Source organism: Urocitellus parryii, chromosome 6 (genome assembly GCF_045843805.1).
Source record: "Urocitellus parryii isolate mUroPar1 chromosome 6, mUroPar1.hap1, whole genome shotgun sequence".
Lineage (NCBI taxonomy): Eukaryota > Metazoa > Chordata > Mammalia > Rodentia > Sciuridae > Urocitellus > Urocitellus parryii.
In genome coordinates this window covers 5,631,283-5,651,962 of record NC_135536.1, presented here as the reverse complement: position 1 = coordinate 5,651,962, position 20,680 = coordinate 5,631,283, and the positions used below count along the sequence as shown (strand labels likewise).

Genomic DNA, 20,680 nt, shown 5'->3' with positions numbered 1-20,680 from the left:
AGGGGACCATGGTAACCCTTAGAGAACATTTTGTGACTCATTCATTTATTCATTAATTCACTTAATCCATAATCACCTCGTGGGTAGCACTGCAGGCCACCGGCTGTGGGCGCTAGGTTGAACAAGATGCTTCTGGCCTCCCGGGGTCAGGCACATGTGCAAAACCCATTAGCAGAGGGCATGAAGGTGTGTTCAGGGAAGATGATGGTGCCCAGGGGTGACTGGGAGAAGGGCTCACGCTTCCAGTACTGGGCCAGGACCACTGTGTGCTGGTGGGTAGAGGTCAGAGGCTGTCCGGCTCTGGGCAGAGAGGAGCAGGCCTGTGTCCATCTTGCCTCCTGCCCATGTCCCATCCACTCCCTGGGAGTAAGAAACGTCTCCCTTCTTTTCAGGAGATCCGTAATGTCTCCCATATAGTAGGACATCAAGAACACTTTTTAAAGGTAATTGAATAAAACTGGTAATGCTTCCTTACAAATAAGAGAATATAGTAAAAGAACATTTTAAATTCCTCGAGAGCCATGTGTTTTCACAGCTTTAAACATGACAGAGCTTCCTGCCAACAGGTATGGTGGTGGGGGGGGGGGCAAGCCACAATGCACACACTCCCTTTTATAGGCACAGGCGTGGAGATACGGCAAGGTGGTGACTCTGCCAGCCACCCCAAAACTCCCAGGCTAGGTCCAGGGTAAGGACCTAGGTAAGGGCTCCTCTTTCAGGCTCTGGGCTTGAGAAGACTTTTATTTATTTATTTTTTCTGTAATAAAAGGCTCTCCTATTTCCATCGGATTCTGGGGCCCTTTACCTCTGCCTCTGACAGAAGCCATCACTGGGTGCCCCTGGGAAGGCAGGTGGGCAGCACTCCATGGGATGTGGGTGGGTGAGTTGGCTGGAGTCCAAAGACTCAGCACCAAGTCTGGGCATGACACATATGTAGGTGGACGCTGGTATGCAAAAAGGAGGTTTCTTGTTCTGCAGACTCTGTTTGCCAGGTCAGGGAGGTTGTAGAATGTTTAAGAATAGTTAAGACAGATTTATTTCCCAAATGATGAAAGGTTTGCATTATCCCTCAGCTTCACCTTTTGCCAATTCTGTCTTAACAATGTATACTTTTTTTTTTTTTTTTTTTTTTTTTTTTTTTGAGATGGGGCCTCACTCTGCTGCCCAAGCTGGCATTGAATCTCTGGGTTCCAGCAATCCTCCTGCCTCAGCCTCCAGAGTAGCTGGACTACAGGCATGCCCCACCATGCCCAGCTCTCAACCTACACTCTTTTTTTTTTTTTCCTAGCAACTGAAACCAGGGACACTCTAGCACTGAGCTGCATCTCTAGCATTTTGAGTTTTTATTTGGGGACAGGGTCTTGCTATGTTGCCTAGGCTCCAACTTACATCCTCCTGCCTCAGTATCTGAGATTATATGTGTTGGCTTCCAGGCCCAGCTTCAGCCTGCACTTTTAAAGGAACACAGGGGTGCCTGTCTCATACCACCAGGCCTGGATGCAGCCCTTCTCCCCACCTACAAGGCGCTCCCCAACAAGCAACACTCCCGAGAACCCTACAGCACCCTGCACTTCCAGCACAGGACAAGCCCTCCCAGGAGTGCCCAGCTCCCTCCCCACTGGGGCCCAGCACCCCTTGCTCACCTCTCCCCAGCACTCACACTCCTGAATCTCAGAGGGGTCTCAGTATTAGATCTCTGCCTTGAACTATTTGAGGCCAGGGACCACCTTGGGACCCATCCCGCTGCACCCCTGCAGAGGCCCTAGCAGAGCCCCGGGCACACAGTAGGGGCTCAGCAAACACTGACAGATGAAAGACTACATTTAAAAAGGCAAGCCCCCATTTATGGAAAATTAACTTCTGGGAATTTTTGATGAATGGAGAATCGCTGCAGTCTTTGCCAAAGCCTGCATGGACCAGCTAACTGATGAAAAGACTCCTTTTTCCTCCCTCCGGGTTGAGGGTGAATTTACCTACAAGGTGTGGGGGCGGGGTGAGGAGTCATTAATCCTCTAGAGACCCCACAAGCTCCCCACGCACCGCATGACTCAGTGGCGCCCTTTAAGAAGATTATTTGATTGATGACGTGGACAATTAGACTTGTGAACTTGACATCCCTGTCGATGGCAGTGGTGAGAGAGGAAGGGAGAGGTCTATTTTTGAATCCTATCATCGATGACGAGAAAGGGTGGTGTTTGGGGGAGAGGGGCGACCAGCAGGCAGCACTGAACAGGGACCCAGGCCAGTGAGCGCCGCTGTCCGGTGGTTTTCTTCCCGGGCTTGCTGCGGGGTCTGGAGAAGCAGAGCTCCTTCTCCCCCGCGTCACCTGCAGGCCTGTGTGGGGACTGGGGACACGTGCAAGCCCTGCCCGCCGCGGACCCTGCCCACCGCCCGCCGCCGGCCACACTCGGCCCTGGAAGCGCGGGCGAGGGCCTGGGGTTGTCACGAGCCGCCCGGGGTCCTGCACACCAGGCCGCGCAGGGCGTGCGCCTCTGCGGCGCGTTCCCCGCTCGCTGCGCCAGCAACCCACTTGAGCCTGAAGAGCCTTCTCTCTGATGGAACTTGAAACCAAACCGTCATGTTCTCCCGCCTAAATGTACCCGGGCGCGCCTCTCGCTTCCCTCCAACCTCCGCCCCCGGGCCCCCTCCCCTCCGCAAAGACAGAATTTGTTTCCATAATTCCAACTTCTCCCGGGGAGGAAGAAAAATCCGAGGGGTGGCAGCTGCAGGACAGCCTTGGTGTTTGCATGTGGCCCTCATGGCCCCCAGGGTGGCCTAGCTGCCCAGCTGCAGGGCTTCGGAGGCACCCAGGGCCTGTCCACTCTCCTCTCTGCCCTGTGCTCCTCTACCCCTCCGCTGGGAGTAGGTCTGGATTCGAACCCAGCTCTGCCAGTTTGGGCCAGGGACCTCTCACCGAGCCTAAAAGACTAGCATGCTCATCTCTGAAATAGTCCTGCGTCACCCCTCAGCCAGACTGCGGGGAGCTCTGATGACATGGCTCTGGGCTGGAGTCTGGATCCCAGGGAGAGGCAGAAAAAGCTGTGGCGGCTTGCTGTGAACCCTAGCGGCACGGGTTAACTGTGTCACCGCAGCGGGACTCCCCGCTGTAGGTAACTGGGGAGTCTGACTCTGGTCCTGTCTTGGTAAATAAGCACTCCCTTTGGGAAGAGCAGCGGCAGCGGCAGCGGCAGCAGCGGAGCCCGGGAAGCCAGCGGCTTCTCTTGGAGGGAGGGAGGATGGAGAATGTATTGTGCTGTGCGTGGAGAGGGGGACACGGCACCCACCAGACCTCATGGTACCTGTCTCCTGGCCCTACCCGATCCCACTAGGACTGGCTCAACGGTGGCTCAGACGTCTCCAAACAACACAACCCAGTTCAGGCAGGAACAAAGCCTGTTGGCGGGGAGATTCCCAGCGCTGGGGAGGGGGCGAGTCTCAGAGCAGAATGTCAAGGTGGGGGTGCAGCCCCCATCGGCCCTCCTTGCCTGCTGTCCAGACTAGCTCTTGCTCCACCCTGCTGACCTTCCCTGATCAGCAATTTTGTCTTTAATCAAGGGGGAAGTGGTCTGGAGCTGGCCCTGGCGGGGTCAGGATTTGAATGGTGGGGGGAGGGAGAGGGGAAAAGACTGGCTATAACATTTCTTTAGTTCCCTTAGAAAACTTTCACTCATGGCCAGCTTTGTTGCTGGGCTTTCTCTGGCCGATTCTGCTGGCTTTCTTCTGCCCACTGGGGGCTGTGGCTGCAGACACTTGGTGTGGCAAGTGAGAAGGAGCCTGGCCCCAAGGAAGTCCAGACCCTGTATTCTAATGTGACCCCATGGTTGGCAAGTCCAGTCCCGGTACCCGGTACCCATGTAGTCATGTGCCTTGCTGTGGTGACTGGTGGGCTGAGCATTTCCAGAGGGGGGCTGCTGGCCTCACCCCTAGGGTCCCAGGAGTCTGAACATAAGCCCTGGATGTGGGGAGGGGTGCAGAGAGGAGAGATTCACAGAGAGAGGAGGGGTGGCTGTTCTCCAGCCCCAGGATCTGCTTGCAAACTGCAGACGCTGCTGTCTTTTCCTCAAGGGACTAGATTGGCATTTTCATTCTTTCTGTGCAGCCTTGGAGTCTGTGACAGTCCCCACCCTCCCCTCCCTTAATGCTCCTAAGCTTACCCCTCTCAACGTCTGCTTGCCGCAAAGAAATCTTTGGTCTACTGAATTTGAAACTGCTTTATTGAGACCAGAGCAAACCAGCATCCGCTCCGGGGCTGGTAGGTCCTGTCAGTGGGAAGCTCTTCCCGCCCTCAGCAGACCTGCGAGAGGCTCCTGAAAGGCCCAGGTCAGAAGGACCCTGCCTTCTCTCGGTGAGATCTCTGTAGCTGGCTGGGGCAGAAGCTGGGTCACAACTATTGGAGGAAGGACTGGAAGGGACAGACCTCGTGAGCACAGAGCTCTTCTGTTTACAAAATCAGAGTACTTTGTGGGGACAGGTATATCATTCTGCTTACAGACAGGGAAAGAGGGCCCAGGGCCCAGGGCCCTCAGCAGATATGGGATGAAACTGGGATTAGAGAGCAGGGGCCCATCAGCCAGGGGAGTGCCCTTTGGTGAGGATGCCCCCCCCAGTTCCCTCCCTTCCAAAACTGGGCAGGGCAGAGAAGGGACCTGGTAGGGAGGAGTCATTTAGATGGAGGACCCACTGGACTGCTGGTGGGGCCCCCTTCATGCTCCATGGAGTCACAACCTCTCCATGTGACTTGGGCAGGAGCCTGGGGAGCCCTCACCACTAGGCCACCCAGCCCTCTAAGATCTTCCACCCCTCCTTGGCTTCTAGTTAAGAAGCCAGCTCTGCCTCTTGCATAGGATAATTTGGGAGGCTGAAAACAGGGTCCTCAGGAGGAGGGAAGAGAGGAAGGAGGGTCAGGAATAACTTGGTGCTTGCAGTGCCATGGACAGAGGGGCTTCCTGGCTTGGACCTGCCAGCTTCCCAAAAAAGTGTGTTTTTTAAAGATAATAATAATAATATTTATTTATTTATTTATTTATTTTTAAATAATAATAATAATTTTATTTATTATTATTTATTTTATTTATTATTTTAAAATAATAATTATTATTATTTTTATTTATATTATTTATTTTTATTTATTATTTTAAAATAATAATTATTTTATTTATTATTATTTATTTTTATTTATTATTTTAAAATAATATTTTATTTATTATTGTTACTTATTATTTTAAAACAATAATTATTATTTTATTTATTATTATTTATTTTTAATTTATTATTCTAAAATAATAATTATTATTATTTTATTTATTATCATTTATTTTTATTTATTAGTTTAAAATAATAATTATTATTTTATTTATTATTGTTATTTATTTTTATTTTAAAATAATAATTCTTTTTTATTTATTATTTATTATTTTAAAATAATGATCATCATCTTTAAAAAACACTTTTAAAAATAAAAATAATTTTAATATAATAAATAATTATAATAAACAATAAATACGAATTTTAAAATAATAATAATAATAATTATTATTATTATTAATACTGGGGATTGAACTTGGGGGTGCTTAACCACTGAGGTACATAGCCAGCTTTCTTTCTTTCTTCCCCCTCCCCTCTTTTTTTTTCTTTTGGCACTGGGGAAAGAATCCAGGGTCACTCAACCACTGAGCCACTTTCCCAGCCCTTTTTTGTATTTTATTCAGAGACAGGGTCTGGCTGGGTTCTTTAGGACCTCTCTAAGTTGCTGAGGGTGGCTTTGAACTCTTGCTTCAGCTTCCGGAGCCGCGGGGATTACAGGCATGCGCGATGGCGTCAGGCTGCCCCAGCGGCTCTCGTTCTAGTCAGGGGCATTGGACACAAAGATCTGCTGGACTAGACTTAGCTTTATTGATTCGAGGAAAGACTCCATGGAAGAGAGAGGAGCCACAGAAATGCATGGGCATCTGGTGGGCACCCTGACTGTTCCTTCTAGCCTGCCCCCCAAACAAAGCCAGTAGTCCCCACCCATCTGGGTCTTCTGCTGAGAACACCAGAGACAGCATTCACAAAGGGATGGGGATTCCGCTTCAGCCGCCTCTGAGCGGTTCTGAGGTCTCCACACGAGCCATGTGCTCTCCGCACCCCCCTCCTTCCCCCGCACCCCCCCCCCATCACCATCAGCTATCTTAAGGGACTGCACTGGCCCTGGGGGTTCCCACATCTCTAAGGATGGTAAGAGTGTCCTCAAACCTGCCAGTGCATCTTCAGATGGCTCTGATTCAAAGAAACTACTCCCCAGGGTTCAAAGGGGCAAAGATCCCCTCTACCCAGCACCGAGTAAGGAGAGACTGTGAGGAGCAGGCACCAGCTCCCCAGATCTGCAGGCAAATTAAGCCTACAAAAATGACCCCTCCAAAAATCTTGACCTCCCCAGAAAGTTAAACTCCTTTCATCTCCTTTTCCCCCTCCCTCCCTATCTTTTAGAGCTGGGGATTCAGAGGGTGTGGCTGCCCCCCCCCCCAGTGAGGGCTCCATCCCCAGTTGGGATCTAAACTGAGTTGGGGGCTGGGGGACAAGAGGGACATTGGGAAGACCCCTCTCCAGAAGCTTTGGGGGGGGTCAGTATCTGGTAGGGTCAGTATTTCCTTCCCCCACTCCAGCAAACTCCTGGCTGTAGGCTTCCCAGTGGGTCTGGAAGATTATATATTGGAAGGCTAACAACATGTGTCACTGTGGACAAAGATGAATTCAATTGTGAATGTGTTGGGAGAATTTTCATTGGGGGAGGTGTGATTGCATATTTGAATTTTTTTTAAGTGTATGACCAAGAATCTGATTTGTGGGTTTTGGGAACTGAGCATGGATGCTTATGAATATCAGGTGTGTGGCCAGCACATGTGCGCAGGAGAATCCACGTGTTTATGTTTCTGATGATTAAGACCCCCGCTGTGACGCCAGCATGTGTGTGGGTGGCTGAGACTGAATCGGAGCAGGGTGTCAGTGTGTTTACAGCGTGTTTAGGTGCGCGTGTGCTCTGCTTTTGCTTCTGCACAGAGAATGCCCAGATTTTCTGAACTTTTTATCTATTGTCTGGGCGCCTGGGACTAAGCATGCGGTGGTCTCAGTTGTTACTATTATTGACCTTGCGGTGTGTTTGGGTTGCTGTTTGTGTCTGGGTAGCGGGGTGCGTGTTGCTAAAGGGGCATCTGAATGCCCTGTCGTGCCTCTCCATGACTGGGGAAACTGAGGGCACAATAATTTTTCTGAGTGTTTTTTTGGGCGCCTGCTTGTTAATGTGCGTTTTCCACGTTGCCGTCGTGTTCGTTTGTGTTCTTCTGGGCATATAACGCAAGCCTTGAGTGCTCCGGACCCTCACAGTAAGTCTCTCGAAGTTTTGGGGTGCGTTTCTCTCTTCCGCGCGTCGAGTTTCCTCGAGCGCCTGCCGGCTTAGCCAGGCTGGGTTTCTGCAACTCGCGCTCGCTTGGCGGGCTGGCGGGCTGCGCAGGCACGCCTGCGCGCTGTCCTGTGCGTCCTGTGCGGGGGGTACCTGTGCGGGTCCAGCCCGGGAGTGCACCCGCGTGCGCGAGCGGGCTTCCAGGCTGCTGCGGTGTTGCGGGCGGCTTCGCGAGGGGCGGGGGGGTCACCGGGACTGGCCGGCGCCGGCTCCGTGCGCGCTAGGCGGGGGCGGGGGCGGGGGCCGCGGAGGGGGGGGGAGGCGGTACGAAAAGGGCGGCGCGCGGCGGCGGCGGCAGCTTCTCGGCAGCGGCGGCGGAGAGCAGCGCGCAGCCCGGTGCAGCCCTGGCTTTCCACTCGCTGCGCGTCCGCGCCCCTTTCAGCGTCCGCAACCAGAAGCCCAGCGCAGCTCCCGGAGCCGGATCTGCGCCCGCACCGCTCCCTGGACCGCGACCCCGGCCACCCCGCGATGACCGCGACCGAAGCCCTCCTGCGCGTCCTCTTGCTCCTGCTGGCTATCGGCCACAGCACCCATGGTGAGACCCCCGGCGGCTTGGCTCGCGCCCCCTCTGGGGAAGCCTGCGATGCCCCGCTGGTCGCCCCTGGCCCCGCGCGCCTCGGGTCTCCCCAAGTCCCGCTTGTCCCACCTAACCCTAAGCCCGCTCGCCCTCCCCTCCATCATCGCATGCCCAGCCCGCCCCTGGGGTCCCTGGAGTAGGGGAGGTGGAGACCCCAGCCCCTTCCCGCCTCACAGAGTGGTGCTCGGAGGGGTGTCACTGCGCTGATTGAGGAGGTATGGAAAAAAAGCGGCGATGCGATGCCGGGAGGTCTTCTAGAGAAATGCTCAGTGGCGCAACTTTGGGGGTGTCCCTGCGTGCGTGTTGAGAGCAGGTCTTGGGGGGCCTTTGGGGAAGTGACTTGGCCGTGGGAGCCCCCCATTCCCGTCAGGATCCCAGTCTGAGCCCCTCCTGCGTGGCATTGCGTGTTTCTCTAGGTGAGGGGCTGCGGCACTTCTCTCTGCAGCGGCCATCTGTCTCTGGCGGCGAGAGAGTTGCCCCCTTCCCGCAGTGCCCCCCGCCCCCTCTGCGCCAGTGGTTGTGTGTGTGGGGGGCTATCTAGAAAGCTGGTTGAATAACCTCATACAGCAGGTGCCTGTTAAAGTGTCAGAATGTCTTTTAACAGTGTTAAAATTCAGCCCACTCTGCAGTATGATTGTGGGTCCCCCTTTCTGTGAAGACTGTGGGGTAGGGAAAAGGGGAAATGTGACCTGGGTGCCTGGTTTGACAGAGATGAACCTTTAAAACCACCAGCTGCCTCACCTGGGAGCAGCCAGGTGAATCTGCCTGGGCTTTTCTAAACTGCGCACTTCAAAATCTGCCCCCCCCCCCCCTGTTAGCCCACTGTGCAAAAATGAGGGTCTGGCTGAGCTCAAGGGTGGAGAGCACCCCCTCCTGCGTCCCCAGGCCCACTTTTAAAGGATTTGAGGTTCCTTAGGTGTTTTCTTTGAGGAAAAAGAGGCGTCTGTCTGCTGTGGGAACTGGGGGGTGTTCTTTGGTGTCTTGGCTAGGAACATGGCCGAGCATTCTTTCCCAGCAGGTTCAGCCTCTTCCATCCACAGATAAGAAGTGCCTACTGTGTGCCAGGCTGTTAGGACCCAAGAGGGTCGTCTGCTCCCCCCCCCCCCCGGGGGGCAGACAGTGGTCTGTTTAGAAGAAAATGGGCTTTGCCTTGGTTGCTGGGCCCTTGTGGGGTGAATTGTAACCTTTCTTGTGCCTCAGGAGCTGAATGCTTTCCGGCCTGTGACCCTAAAAATGGATTCTGCGAGGATGACAATGTTTGCAGGTAATGGAGTAGGTCCTCAGAGGCAGCTGGTGGGGGCCAGGGCAAGATCATGGGGAATCATGGAGTCAGGCTAAAGAAAGGGGGGACATGGCCACTGTGCTGCGTCACACAGCTTCCTTGCCTCTGCAGAAAAACGGGTGGGGGAATAAGGAGGGGTGGAAATGGTGGGGGCTGTGGAGGGCAGGGGGAGGAAGAGAGCCCCTTGCAGGGTGAGACCACTGCGGGCCACTGCGGCAAAACGCAGCTTTCCTAAGCTCTCAGGGACCCCACTGACTGTCCTTTGGCACATTCTCTGAGTTTTTCTATTCAGGTGATTGGTGTTTGCTCCTGGGACCCTCTGGCCGGGCACTATGCAGAGCCTTCCCTGTCCCCAGGGCTCTTGGGTCCACAAAAAGCAGCCTGAGTGCCCTCTCCACCCCTGCCCACCTCATATGTTCCCATCTGCCCCCCGCCTCCCCCCCCCCCGTCCCTCCTACAGGTGCCAGCCTGGTTGGCAGGGTCCCCTGTGTGACCAGTGTGTGACCTCTCCCGGCTGTGTCAACGGACTCTGTGAGGAACCCTGGCAGTGCATCTGCAAGGATGGCTGGGACGGAAAACTCTGTGACATAGGTTGGCACTCTCCTCTGCCCACTGTCCTCCCTGCTCCCCGACCTCCTGCCCCCCCCTCCAGCCGCCTCCCTTCCCCCTGGCGCCTAATTCCAGCACACCTAGAGCCTTCTGTTGTAAAGACCTCTATGGCTTCCCGCTGGGGCCCAAAGCCTCCTTAAAGGTAGGGACTTTATTTTGCTCACCTCTGCACAGTTAGCATCCTGAGAAGGCTTTGGGGATGGGGGTGAGGGGGAGCTGCCTGTTGAATAAAAAGTTACAAAATAAACAACACCACACACAGCTGAGCAGCTTGAACTGTGGACCCCAGGCAACCTGTGTAAGTCACCAAAATACAGAGATGGGGACGGGCTGGGGTATCTCAGGGCTGAGACACCAAGAAAGTCATATGGAACACTGTAAATGCAAAACGCCAGGGACAGACAGAGAAACAGACAGGGAAGGGTGAGTGGGGTTGAATCTGTAAGGAAGGGACAGGCTGCCAGCGCTCAGTGGTCCATTGTGGCAGGAAGCTGGGGGTTTGGAGAGCCGAGAAGGGGTTAAAGTGCAGATTGGTGTTATCTGTTGAGTTCATTAATTCATGCCATTTTTGTCCTCCATTACCCCGAGCAATTGAGTGTTGGCTGGGGCTGCCCTTTTAGGCTGCAAAATGTTTGTCTGTACCCCTCTCATTTGGCAAAACCCTCCCCAAAGTCCCAGTGAACAAAAGTCCTCAAAAAAAATCTCCCAGCAGCATATGCAGCTGCCCCAAGGCCTCTCTCCCCAGTATTAGAAAAGCTGTGTGGCACAAATAGGGAAACTGAGGACCACAGAAGCAAAGGGGGCTCCCCCTCCCACTGTCTCTGGCCCTTAAAATCTGACCCCCATCATGGTGCAGGGCTGATCTGCAGCTGACTCATGCTCTGGCCAGCGATTCCGCAGCCCCTCGCTGCTGCCGCAGCAGCAGCAGTGTCGGCACCAGCAGCAGCTCTGAGCCATCTTGGGATTCAAAGGACCGTGGAACAGCCACGGTTAGGGGTCAGAGTCAGGCTTTTAACCTAGAGCCTCCCCTCTTTGGTATCTGAACACAGAACACCCTACAGGAGTTTTCAGACAAAATCCTCCCTCCCTCAGCACACCCCTTTCCACCAGGTTGACAGGTTGCCTGGTGGGGGGCTGGAGAGTCTGGGGGCGCATTGCAGGAATAGCCCTCTGGGTAATTACCTGCCCTCTCCCTTCTCCCCTGTTGGGCACACAGCTGCTGCCGAGCTGGAGACCCCCAGCCTCTGCTGGGAGCTGCGTCATCGGCAGTGCTTTGGGTTGGCCTGGGGGGGGGGCTGATGCGTGAATGGCAAGGCTTGGCATTTCAGGGAGAGGAGCAGGGTCAGTCTGGGGGTGGTCACCAGCTCTTTAGCTTAAATCTAACATTCGGAGTGACAGGGGAGGCAGGAGGGAAGAATTAGGACCCTGCTGCGGAGGCTCCCCATGCTAAGGCTCCCCGGCATTGTCCCAGAAAGATAAATCCTCCTTGTGGTTTCCTTGCACCAGGCCGGGTTCCCACCGAGAGCCCATCAACATGGCGTTCATGTTTTCCCTTGCTGACGGATTGCAGTCTCCCTTCCACGAGGGAGGGAGGGGGTCTCTTTGAAGGGGGGGCTCTGCACACGTGGAGTTAGCCAGCTCCCCACCGCCACTGCCCCCGCCCACCGTCACCTGCTGTCCCTGGACCACCCTGGCTTTCTGTTGGGCAGGTGCAGCAGCCCAAATTACAGAAACCCCTCGGGGATCAGCCAGGGAGACCCCTTCCTTTTATAAGGAAGGAAACTGAGGCACAGAGTGGTGGGGAGGTGGACTTTCTGCCACTCGGCAGAAAGGGACCTGGCTTTGCCGGGGAGCTGAGGTCTCCACCAGCGCAGAGCCCCTGACCCAGGCCCTTTGTTCAGCTCATCACTAGCTTGTCGAGCCCGAATAATGAAGTGAGCATGGCAGGGGGCGTTAAAGACAGAGAGTGCGCTAGTGTTCATGGAAACCCGTGTGGGCAGGAGGCGCTTGGATTTTGCCGCCGTCAAAAGATTCAGCCTTTTAATTCTGGACCCCCTTAATTTGGAACCTGTGAGCAGAAAGACCACAGGCCGGTGCAGGCAGCAGTGGGGTGAATCAGATGTCTTGGTGCCTGACAGGGGTCTTTGATGGAAAAGTGTGATGGGCAGGTGGTTTTCTACAAGGGTGGGGCAGGACTAGTCCCCCAGATGGTGAGGACCCCCTCTCCCAGGTATGTGAGGAGGAGATGAGCACTAAGGAATCTCAGGGGAGGGGTACCTGTTTCTGGACTTTAGGGGGATGGAGGAAGGGGGGCAGCTGTCCTGAGCTGGACATCAGGAGCCCTGGCTTTCTGACTTGTGACCTTCTAAGCAAACCCCCACCTTCAGTTTGGGGGTCAGTGTACCCTCTGACTGTGAACCCCACTTAGTAGCTACAGCAGTCATTTGGCAGCTCAGCCGGGATCCCTGCCACACTAGCATCTGGGACAGAAGCTAAGTGGGATTTTTTTCTGTACCCCCCAGATGTCAGGGCTTGCACCTCTGCTCCATGCTCCAACAATGGGACCTGCGTGGACCTCGATAGCGGCCGCTACGAGTGCTCCTGCCCCCCTGGATTCTCTGGCCAGGACTGCCAGGAGAAGGACGGACCCTGCGTGATCAACGGGTGAGTACTCCTCCCCACTCTGTGTGATCAGACGATGGCTGCCTTTGAGTCTTGCTTCTCCTGAAGGCCCTTTTGGCCTGACCCTCTTGGACCTGTCACCTAAGAAAAGATGTAAGTGTCCCCAGGATCCCATGGAGAGCCACTTTAGATGTGTGCTTAGGGGGGAAGGCATCATCTTCATAATTTTTTCAAAGGATCCTGAAGGTGATTTCATATTCTCTTGGTGTTCCCAAGTCCTGATGTGTGTGAATGACAGTAGATTGGAATGGTGAACGGGCACTCCGAGCTGCATAATTTTCTAAAGGCAACATAATAGGAGATCAGAGTTCAGCAGGGCCAGGCTGTTTGTGAAACCCACTTAACATGGTGGCAGGCACTTTGGGGGACCTGGTGGGCTCTGCAGTTGGATTTCCTGGGATATCTGGAGAGGGAGCCACCGGCTGCGGGGCTGGGAGGGGACAGAGAAAGCAGTGGGCCAGCTCTGGGACTTAGCAGCCCTCACCCTGGGACGGGCCTTAGGCTGAGGCCAGGGGAGGTGGTGATGGGAGGGGGGGGATCTGAATTCATTAATCCAAAGGACAAAGCCTGTCTGGGGCTTGGTTTGGGGTGTCCTTCTACAATGAGCACCTTTGACCTGCCCCTTCAGGGTGGCATAGAGTGCCCAGGAGGCCGTAGCTTTAAACAGACATGAATGTGTCCTCCAAAGATCAGTATTCAGAAGGGGGTCAGCTGAGGGAGGTGACAGCTAGACTCCATTGCTCTCCCTTTTAGCAAGAAGAAGGGAAAAAAAAAGATGAGACATTTATAATATTCTGCCCCCTCCTTGAGATTCCTTCAGAGCCCAGCTCCTGTGTGCCCCCACCCAGAGCCGCCATGCCGATTCCTCGTGTTTATGGCCCCTGGAGTTTGGCATTTATCGAATGACAAAGGGCTTGCTCCTTTAAAAGCACTTACATTAAATGCCCGTGTGTGCTTGGCTTTGAGCACAGGGCTTCAGTTTGCAAGCTGCCCTTGGGTGAATGGGCCCCTGTTAAACAGCCTGCCACAGACACGGCTGCCACCAGCTTAGACAGAGCTCATTGCTTTCACTCTGAGAGTCCCCAAGGGTTTCCCTCACAATAGCCTGCAAGGCCCACTCCCTCACCAGGAATAAAAATAATAATACGGGGTGGGAGTGGGGCGGGGGACACAGACGGGGCCAGGGCAGCAGAGCCCCTCCTCTTGGTTCTGCCTCAGCAGCCCAGAGCCGGAGCTGAGGGAAGGGGCTTGCTCCAAACCTGGGCTGTCCCTAATGATTCCTCTCCCAGCCTCAGTTTCCCCACCTGTCTAGCAACTAGCCTTTGGTCAGGTCCTGGACCTTGCAGCTGAGGAGCCTGGCCTCCCCCACCACCCGCCTTCGCACCCCGACATCCCTGTCCTGGCCCACCCCCGAGGGCCTTGACCACGTCCTGTTGTGTTGCAGTTCCCCCTGCCAGCACGGAGGCACCTGCGTGGACGATGAGGGCCGGGCCTCCCATGCCTCCTGCCTGTGCCCCCCTGGCTTCTCGGGCAACTTCTGCGAGATCGTGGCCAACAGCTGCACCCCCAACCCGTGCGAGAACGATGGCGTCTGCACCGACATAGGGGGTGACTTCCGCTGCCGCTGCCCCGCTGGGTTTATCGACAAGACCTGCAGCCGCCCGGTGACCATCTGCGCTAGCAGCCCCTGCCAGAACGGGGGCACCTGCCTGCAGCACTCCCAGGTGAGCTACGAGTGTCTGTGCAAGCCCCCGTTCACGGGTCCCACCTGCGTGAAGAAGCGCGGGGCCGGCCCCTCGCAGGTCACCCATCTGCCCAGTGGCTATGGGCTGACCTACCGCCTGACCCCCGGGGTGCACGAGCTGCCAGTGGCGCAGCCTGAGCACCGCATCCTGAAGGTGTCCATGAAAGAGCTCAACAAGAGTACCCCTCTCCTCACCGAGGGTCAGGCCATCTGCTTCACCATCCTGGGCGTGCTCACCAGCCTGGTGGTTCTGGGCACCGTGGGCATCGTCTTCCTCAACAAGTGCGAGGCCTGGGTGTCCAACCTGCGCTACAGCCACATGCTGCGCAAGAAGAAGAACCTGCTGCTGCAGTACAACAGCGGGGAAGACCTGGCGGTCAACATCATCTTCCCCGAGAAGATCGACATGGCCACCTTCAGCAAGGAGGCGGGCGAGGAGGAGATCTAAGCAGTATCCCCACAGGCCCCTCTATATTCTCGGGGTCTCGCAGAGCTCACTACATGCGGTCTGTGCTAATCTTTGTGGTGGAATTTGCTTTTTCCTGTGTGAAATCTAGTGAACGCTATGCTTACCTGTATTGCTTTTGTGTTGCCGTGTGACAAGCGCTATGCCCACGGAGACTATCTCCTCTTTCTCTCTCTTATTAATGCATGCTAACGAATAATAATAAGAATTTCATCTTTAAACGAGTAAAAGAAATAAGTATGTTATTCTAAACTCTCAAAAAAATATCAAAAGACAAAAAAAAAACATGGTAACAGAACCAGGGCTCTGTGGACCGACACCCCTGTCCCAGGGGTCTCAGCCGCAGAGTCCTCGCAGAAACCGACACGAGTGCTGTGCATGACCATCCACTGTGAAAGGGCTACAATCTCTTTGGTTCGTTGATTCTCACACGTCACATCCGACTCGCACTCACCTCCTGCTCCGCACCGCACCCCTGAGGTCTTTCTGATTGATTTTGAGACTCCACAGAGTGCAGCGGCAGTGTGTCAGGCAGAGAGAGCCCCGGGTTGACTACTGGGGGGTCGGGACCCTGTCCCAGCCCTGCCACTAACTCGCACTGTGATCCTTGGCGAGTCCCCACCCTAATCCCCGGGCCCGCGCTTCTCGCCCCCCTCCACAGAGGGGTGGCAGCACCCACCACCCAGGTCCTGACTCTAAAAAAAAATTCAGAATTAGGAACAAGGGATGTGTACCGAAATGTGTCCTGACCCCGAGAACAGGATCTGATGAAGACTAAGTCTCATCCTGAGATCCGAAAGGTCTTGGCCTATCCTGGATGCACACTTGATGTTGAAACGGATCTTGACAACATTTCTCAAAGCAGGGAGCCTCCTGGCTCACTTCCCCTGTGGGGACAATTGGCCCCTTTGAGTCACAATATGCCATGGGGAGCTGCCTCCTAGGCAGCCTGCCCCCCCACCCCAGCCCAAGGCCCACACCTGCCACCCCCCCACCCCCACGCCCCGCGAGACCCGTAGACTAGACGCGACCCTCAACTCCCACGCACCTTGAACCGCAAGTGCCCCTGGCAAAGTCTGAGCAGCAGCACAGCCCTCACCAAGGTTTTCACAGAGTGGGTGGAAATTGTTGTGGGGCGCTTGCTTCTTCTATGGCAAAAGTGGCTTGAGACCTGGCCATGGATTTGCATTTGTGTTGCTGAGTTAATAATCCTCAGATCCCAAGACCTAGCCAGCTTCTGAATTTGATTTTTTTTTCTTTTTTTTTTTTTTTTAAAGAGCATCTATTTTTTTTTTTTTTGCGAAAAATAGAGGGAAATGGGACAGAGCTCTGTGTGGCTTCCCAGCCCTGCTCAGGACTAGGCAGCCACACAGCCCCTGTTTACCGGTTAGGGATATTTTTGCTGCTTAAGTTATTTGGATAGAGATCTATACTGTAGCTTTATTAAGTATGACCTGCGTGTTTACCTTGCTCCAAGTGCTTATTTCCAAGTCCTTGCCACCCTCATCATCGACCATCATCCAGATCACAGCCACACACACTTCCGTCGCCACCCATGGGTCACTTGCGCCACCGTCATATGGTCATCCACCTCATCGACTCCCCGTCACTCCCAGTTCATGTCATTTCAAAGCCCGTTCAAAGAATTCTTCATAGTCACTTCCACTCATCTCTCCCATTGGTCACTCTGGTCACCCCCAGTCCCTGGTCATGGGCACCCTGTCAAGTCCCTCCTACCCACAGAGTTCCCACCCAGACCCTGTACCACGTCAGCCCCTCCCAGTGTCACCCTGAAGTCCCCCTCCACTTTACCCCAGCCTTCCCCGACTTCATTCCACAGGGTGCCCAGGCTCCCCAACTCCAGCCACTTCCCCACCCTCGCCCTGACCCACAGCCAAGCCCCTCCCCCACCCAAGTCCTCTCCCCTGATCCCACTCCCCTGCCCGACGAACCCCCTCCCAGCCCTGATGACCACCTCCCTCCCCCTGCTCCCCTGGCCTGCCCCCTGTCCCTGTGATCCTCCTCTCACCACGTCATCCACATGGTCATTACATCTCACTTTGAGTTCATGTTATGAAATAAAAATTTTAAAAAGACAAAAAAAAAGAATTGTTGGCATGTGCCAGGCGGTGGCTGGTTCCCCGCCTGGCCGCTCTCAGCGTGAGACCTTGATGGAGTCTGCTGACAATTCTGCTCCTGAGTTTCCCCCATGCGAAATTCTAAGATTGGACAACCCATTCAAGTTCCAGACTCCATGTTTTCTTTTCAATCTCCGTGCTATGGAGAATAGCCGAGTCCCCTGAAGGAGGACAGAAAGAGGTCCGGCTATTGTCCCTGACGGTCCCTCATCCACTCACTCATCATCCACCATCATCCCACCGGGGAGCACCTCCACGCACCTGCTGTGTGCAAGGCAGGGTGCGGGGAGCTGAGGCACTGCAGGCTCAGGGGAGGGGAGCGGCCTGTGTCCGCAGGGAGCCCAGAGCAGTGCAGGTAAATTCCGTGGGAGCGGAGGGTCCTGAGCAGACCCTCCCTCAGAATGCCACCACCACCACCCCACGTGACAAACCACCTATTACCAGCACTTAATGAGGCCGCCCCACCCAAATTCACAGCGCCCACCCACACGCACCCCGGTGCAGTTGGAGCGGCATCAGCAGCCTCGCCTCGGTCTTACGTCACGCAGAAATGGTCCATTCCATCCTCTGTGGGTTCACCAGATCTGCTGAGAGTGTCGGGATCCCTGGCTGCCCACCCACACCTTGTGTGTGCTTGGTGTAGTATGTAGTTTACGAAATGAACGGAGAAGCTCAAAGACAGCTGTCAGAGACATGTCCCCCAATTCGGTCCCAAATTAAGAGAAGGAAGACAATAATTCTGAAACCAAAACGTTAAAGAACTGTCAATGACGCTCTTTTTAGCTTTTCCGTTTAACCACCAGTCCAGACATGCAAAAAAAACCTTTGTTTATTGAAAAATAAACAACAAGGGCTACTCTGAATCTGTTTCTTTGATTTATTGTGCGCCAGCGACACTCGTCCCCTTCTCCTGGTGGCCAGGAGCTGCAGGGCTGAGGAGGGGGCTCATGGGCCCTGTGCCTCCCCTCCCCCCCCCACCTCAGGCCCCTCTGGGTCCTTGGAATTGGGAGTTTCCTGCTGGGAGGGTCCTCCAGGCCTGCAGGGCCCTTGTCCTCACCCGTGGGCCAGGAGGGTTGTGGGTGGGCCTTGAGGGGGCTACACAAGAGCCCTGGGCCCCTGCAATCACCCCCCAAGCCCAGGGTAACTCTCTCTGGGCTTGGCCTAGAACTCTGGAACTCCACGTAGTCCATCCAGGGCCTATTGGGGGTGGACGACCAAGGGGAGAGGACACTGTCCATCACATTCTTTGTGGGACTTGGGCCTTTTAAACATTTCTACGACAAGATGTGGGTCCCATTGATTTTCCTCCTGGAGGCCTGGTGTAGTTGGGCTGGGGCCCTGCCTGTCTTCCAGTCCCCGGGCCCAGGTGGCCAGAAGCCTGTAGATCTAACACAGTAAGTCCACACTTTGGGCCCTGTAGGGCACCCGCCCCAAGTGGGCAGCCAACTCCTGGGGACCAGGGAGACTCAGTCTGGCCTCTGCTGACCTTGGAGGTGGCCCTTGGTCTGGGGTCCCATCTCCCCTCCTCCCATGCCCTACCCCTCTTTTCTCAGACTCTCCTGGTCAGGTTGCTGCCGCCACCCACCCAGCTGCCCAAGCCCGGGGCCCCGTGTCCCGGGGACTCCCCTTCTTGATCCACCATGGCAGCTGCTCCTTTGCCTCCTCCCTGTCTCCTTCCAGCCTCAGCCCCCTCTTCCCTCGGTGCCTCTGTGGTCCTCTGCCCCAACCGTGGCTGCTCAGCCCATTTCAGCAGAAAATGCCAGAGGTCGAGAGGCTGAGGCAGGAGGATCGTGAGTTCAAAGCCAGCCTCCGCCAAAGCCAGGCGCTAAGCAACTCAGGGAGGCCTGTCCCTAAATAAAACACAAAGTAGGGCTGAGGATGTGGCTCAGTGGTTGGGTGCCTCTGAGTTCAATCCCCGGTATCCCCTCTCCCCCAAAAAAGAACACTCCAGAGGGACAGAGAGAGGATGGGTGCTATCCTAACGCTGTAGGAGAGCCACATGACAATGTTAGGTCAACAAATACAGCACCCAGGGGAAGAGCCCTGTGCACAGGGTCTACACAACCCGGGCCCACAACCTTCGACACTTGGAAGCATTGCCCTGGTGAGGGTCACTGACCCTGAGTAAAGACAAAGACCTTCCAAGGCCGGGCAAGGCCAGGAGGATCCCAGTGGGAACGCCTGAGAGCAAAGTGGCTGTCCCCTCCCCAGCAAAGAAACAAAGATCTGCCACAAAGTAACCACACGTTGGAGAGAGCTGGGTTTTCTAAGGCGGGGTGCAGCCAGCAGACCGGGTCCTGGGAGGCATGTCTAATCGAATGCTGGTGTTGCTGGCAGACAGCGAAGGCTGGCGCAGGTCTGGGAAGGCCTCAGTGAAGGTGGGTCACTTGGGGTCAGTGAGACAAACTGGAGTCATGCTGGGGACCCCGAGAACCTGGGAGAAGATGTAGCGGCCTCTGAAGTCCAGGATGGGGAGGCCCAGAGGCCCAGGGTGGGGCTGAGGTCAAGAGGCAGTGATGCTGGGGGGCTCTGCTCTGCACCCTCAGCTTAGGAAGCAGACGTGGAAGGTCCCCAGTGCAGTAGCTTGGGTCTCAAGTGTCCCTTCAAGGCCTATGTGTCGCAGGCTTGATGCCCAGCTGGGTCCTTCCCGGGAGGTGGAGGAGGCCTCTAGGTCATGGGGTGGGGATGCCCTTGAAGGGAGTTGGGGAACCCAGCTTCTTCCTCTTTCTCACTCTGCTCCTTCCACACTGGGCCACCATAGGCCCAAAGCAAAAGGATTAACTAATCATGGACTGCAGCCTCTAAAACTGTGAGCTAAAATAGACCTTTTCCCTCTGTAAGTGGATTATCCCCGGCGTTTGGAACAGTCTCTGAAAGTTCACGTCCAGTGAACGTCAATTAGGGGAACGGACAAGGGATACTGAGGGGCACCTGGGCAGGTGGGTGGAAGATTCCAGAAAGCAGGTGGAGGGAATGCATCTGGGACAGGGAATAATGAAGAGCACCATGGGCTCCACAGGATGGCCCCTGTGGTTGGGAGCCAGTCTTGGCCCTAACACATAGCAGGTCGCCAGATGGCGTCAAGCAGGAGCCCAGCTCCATAGCTTGGGGACTTCCGGATCTGGGTACGTGTTAAGGTATGCAGCCTAATTTAAAACCAAACCTGAACCCCTTTAAAGAACAATAAAACATATTTCACACACACACACACACACACACACACACACACACACATAGATGGGAGGGGCTGGGGCTGGGGCTCAGTGGTAGAGCGCTCACCTAGCACAGGCGCGGCCCTGGGTTCGATCCTCAGCACCACATAAAAATAAATAAAATAAAGATATTGTGTTCAACTACTTCTAAAAAATAAATATTAAAGAAAAACACATGGATGGGGCTGAGGTTGTGGCTCAGTGGTGGAATGCTTGCCTAGCATGATCGAGGCACTGGGTTCGATCCTCAGCACCACATAAAAATAAAAAAATAAAAATATTTTAAAAATACCCTCCACATGGATGACATCACTAGGGACTTTCTCATGCTGCTGAAGAACATCTTGGCCTTGGTATCACTTAAGCAAGAACCTTAATTAACCCATGTCTCTGTGCCCAGGGAGAAGGTCCAGTCCCAGTCTCAGGTGGGAAGGAAAGACACATAATGCCAATGCAGCGGAGCCTGAGGGGATTTGATAAAGTACATTCCAGGTTCTGAAAGAAGTCTTACCTGGTGTGATGGCACATGCCT

At 54.7% G+C, this 20,680-nt stretch overlaps 1 protein-coding gene across 5 annotated transcripts; it reads left to right on the top strand.

Annotated features, from left to right (window-relative positions):
* The first annotated feature begins 7,906 nt into the window (after positions 1-7,906).
* Positions 7,907-14,780, top strand: Dlk1 (delta like non-canonical Notch ligand 1). 5 transcript variants are annotated; one of them, XM_026415039.2, is made up of 6 exons: positions 7,907-7,973; positions 9,216-9,279; positions 9,758-9,888; positions 12,429-12,570; positions 14,033-14,252; positions 14,538-14,780. In XM_026415039.2, exons 1-6 carry the CDS (start codon positions 7,907-7,909, stop codon positions 14,778-14,780), a joined length of 867 nt encoding a protein of 288 aa, XP_026270824.1. The 5 variants fall into 5 exon arrangements, with proteins under 5 accessions (XP_026270824.1, XP_077656168.1, XP_026270823.1 ...); XM_077800042.1 differs by having other exon boundaries at positions 14,033-14,312; XM_026415038.2 differs by having other exon boundaries at positions 14,033-14,312; positions 14,532-14,780.
* Positions 14,781-20,680: the final 5,900 nt, after the last annotated feature.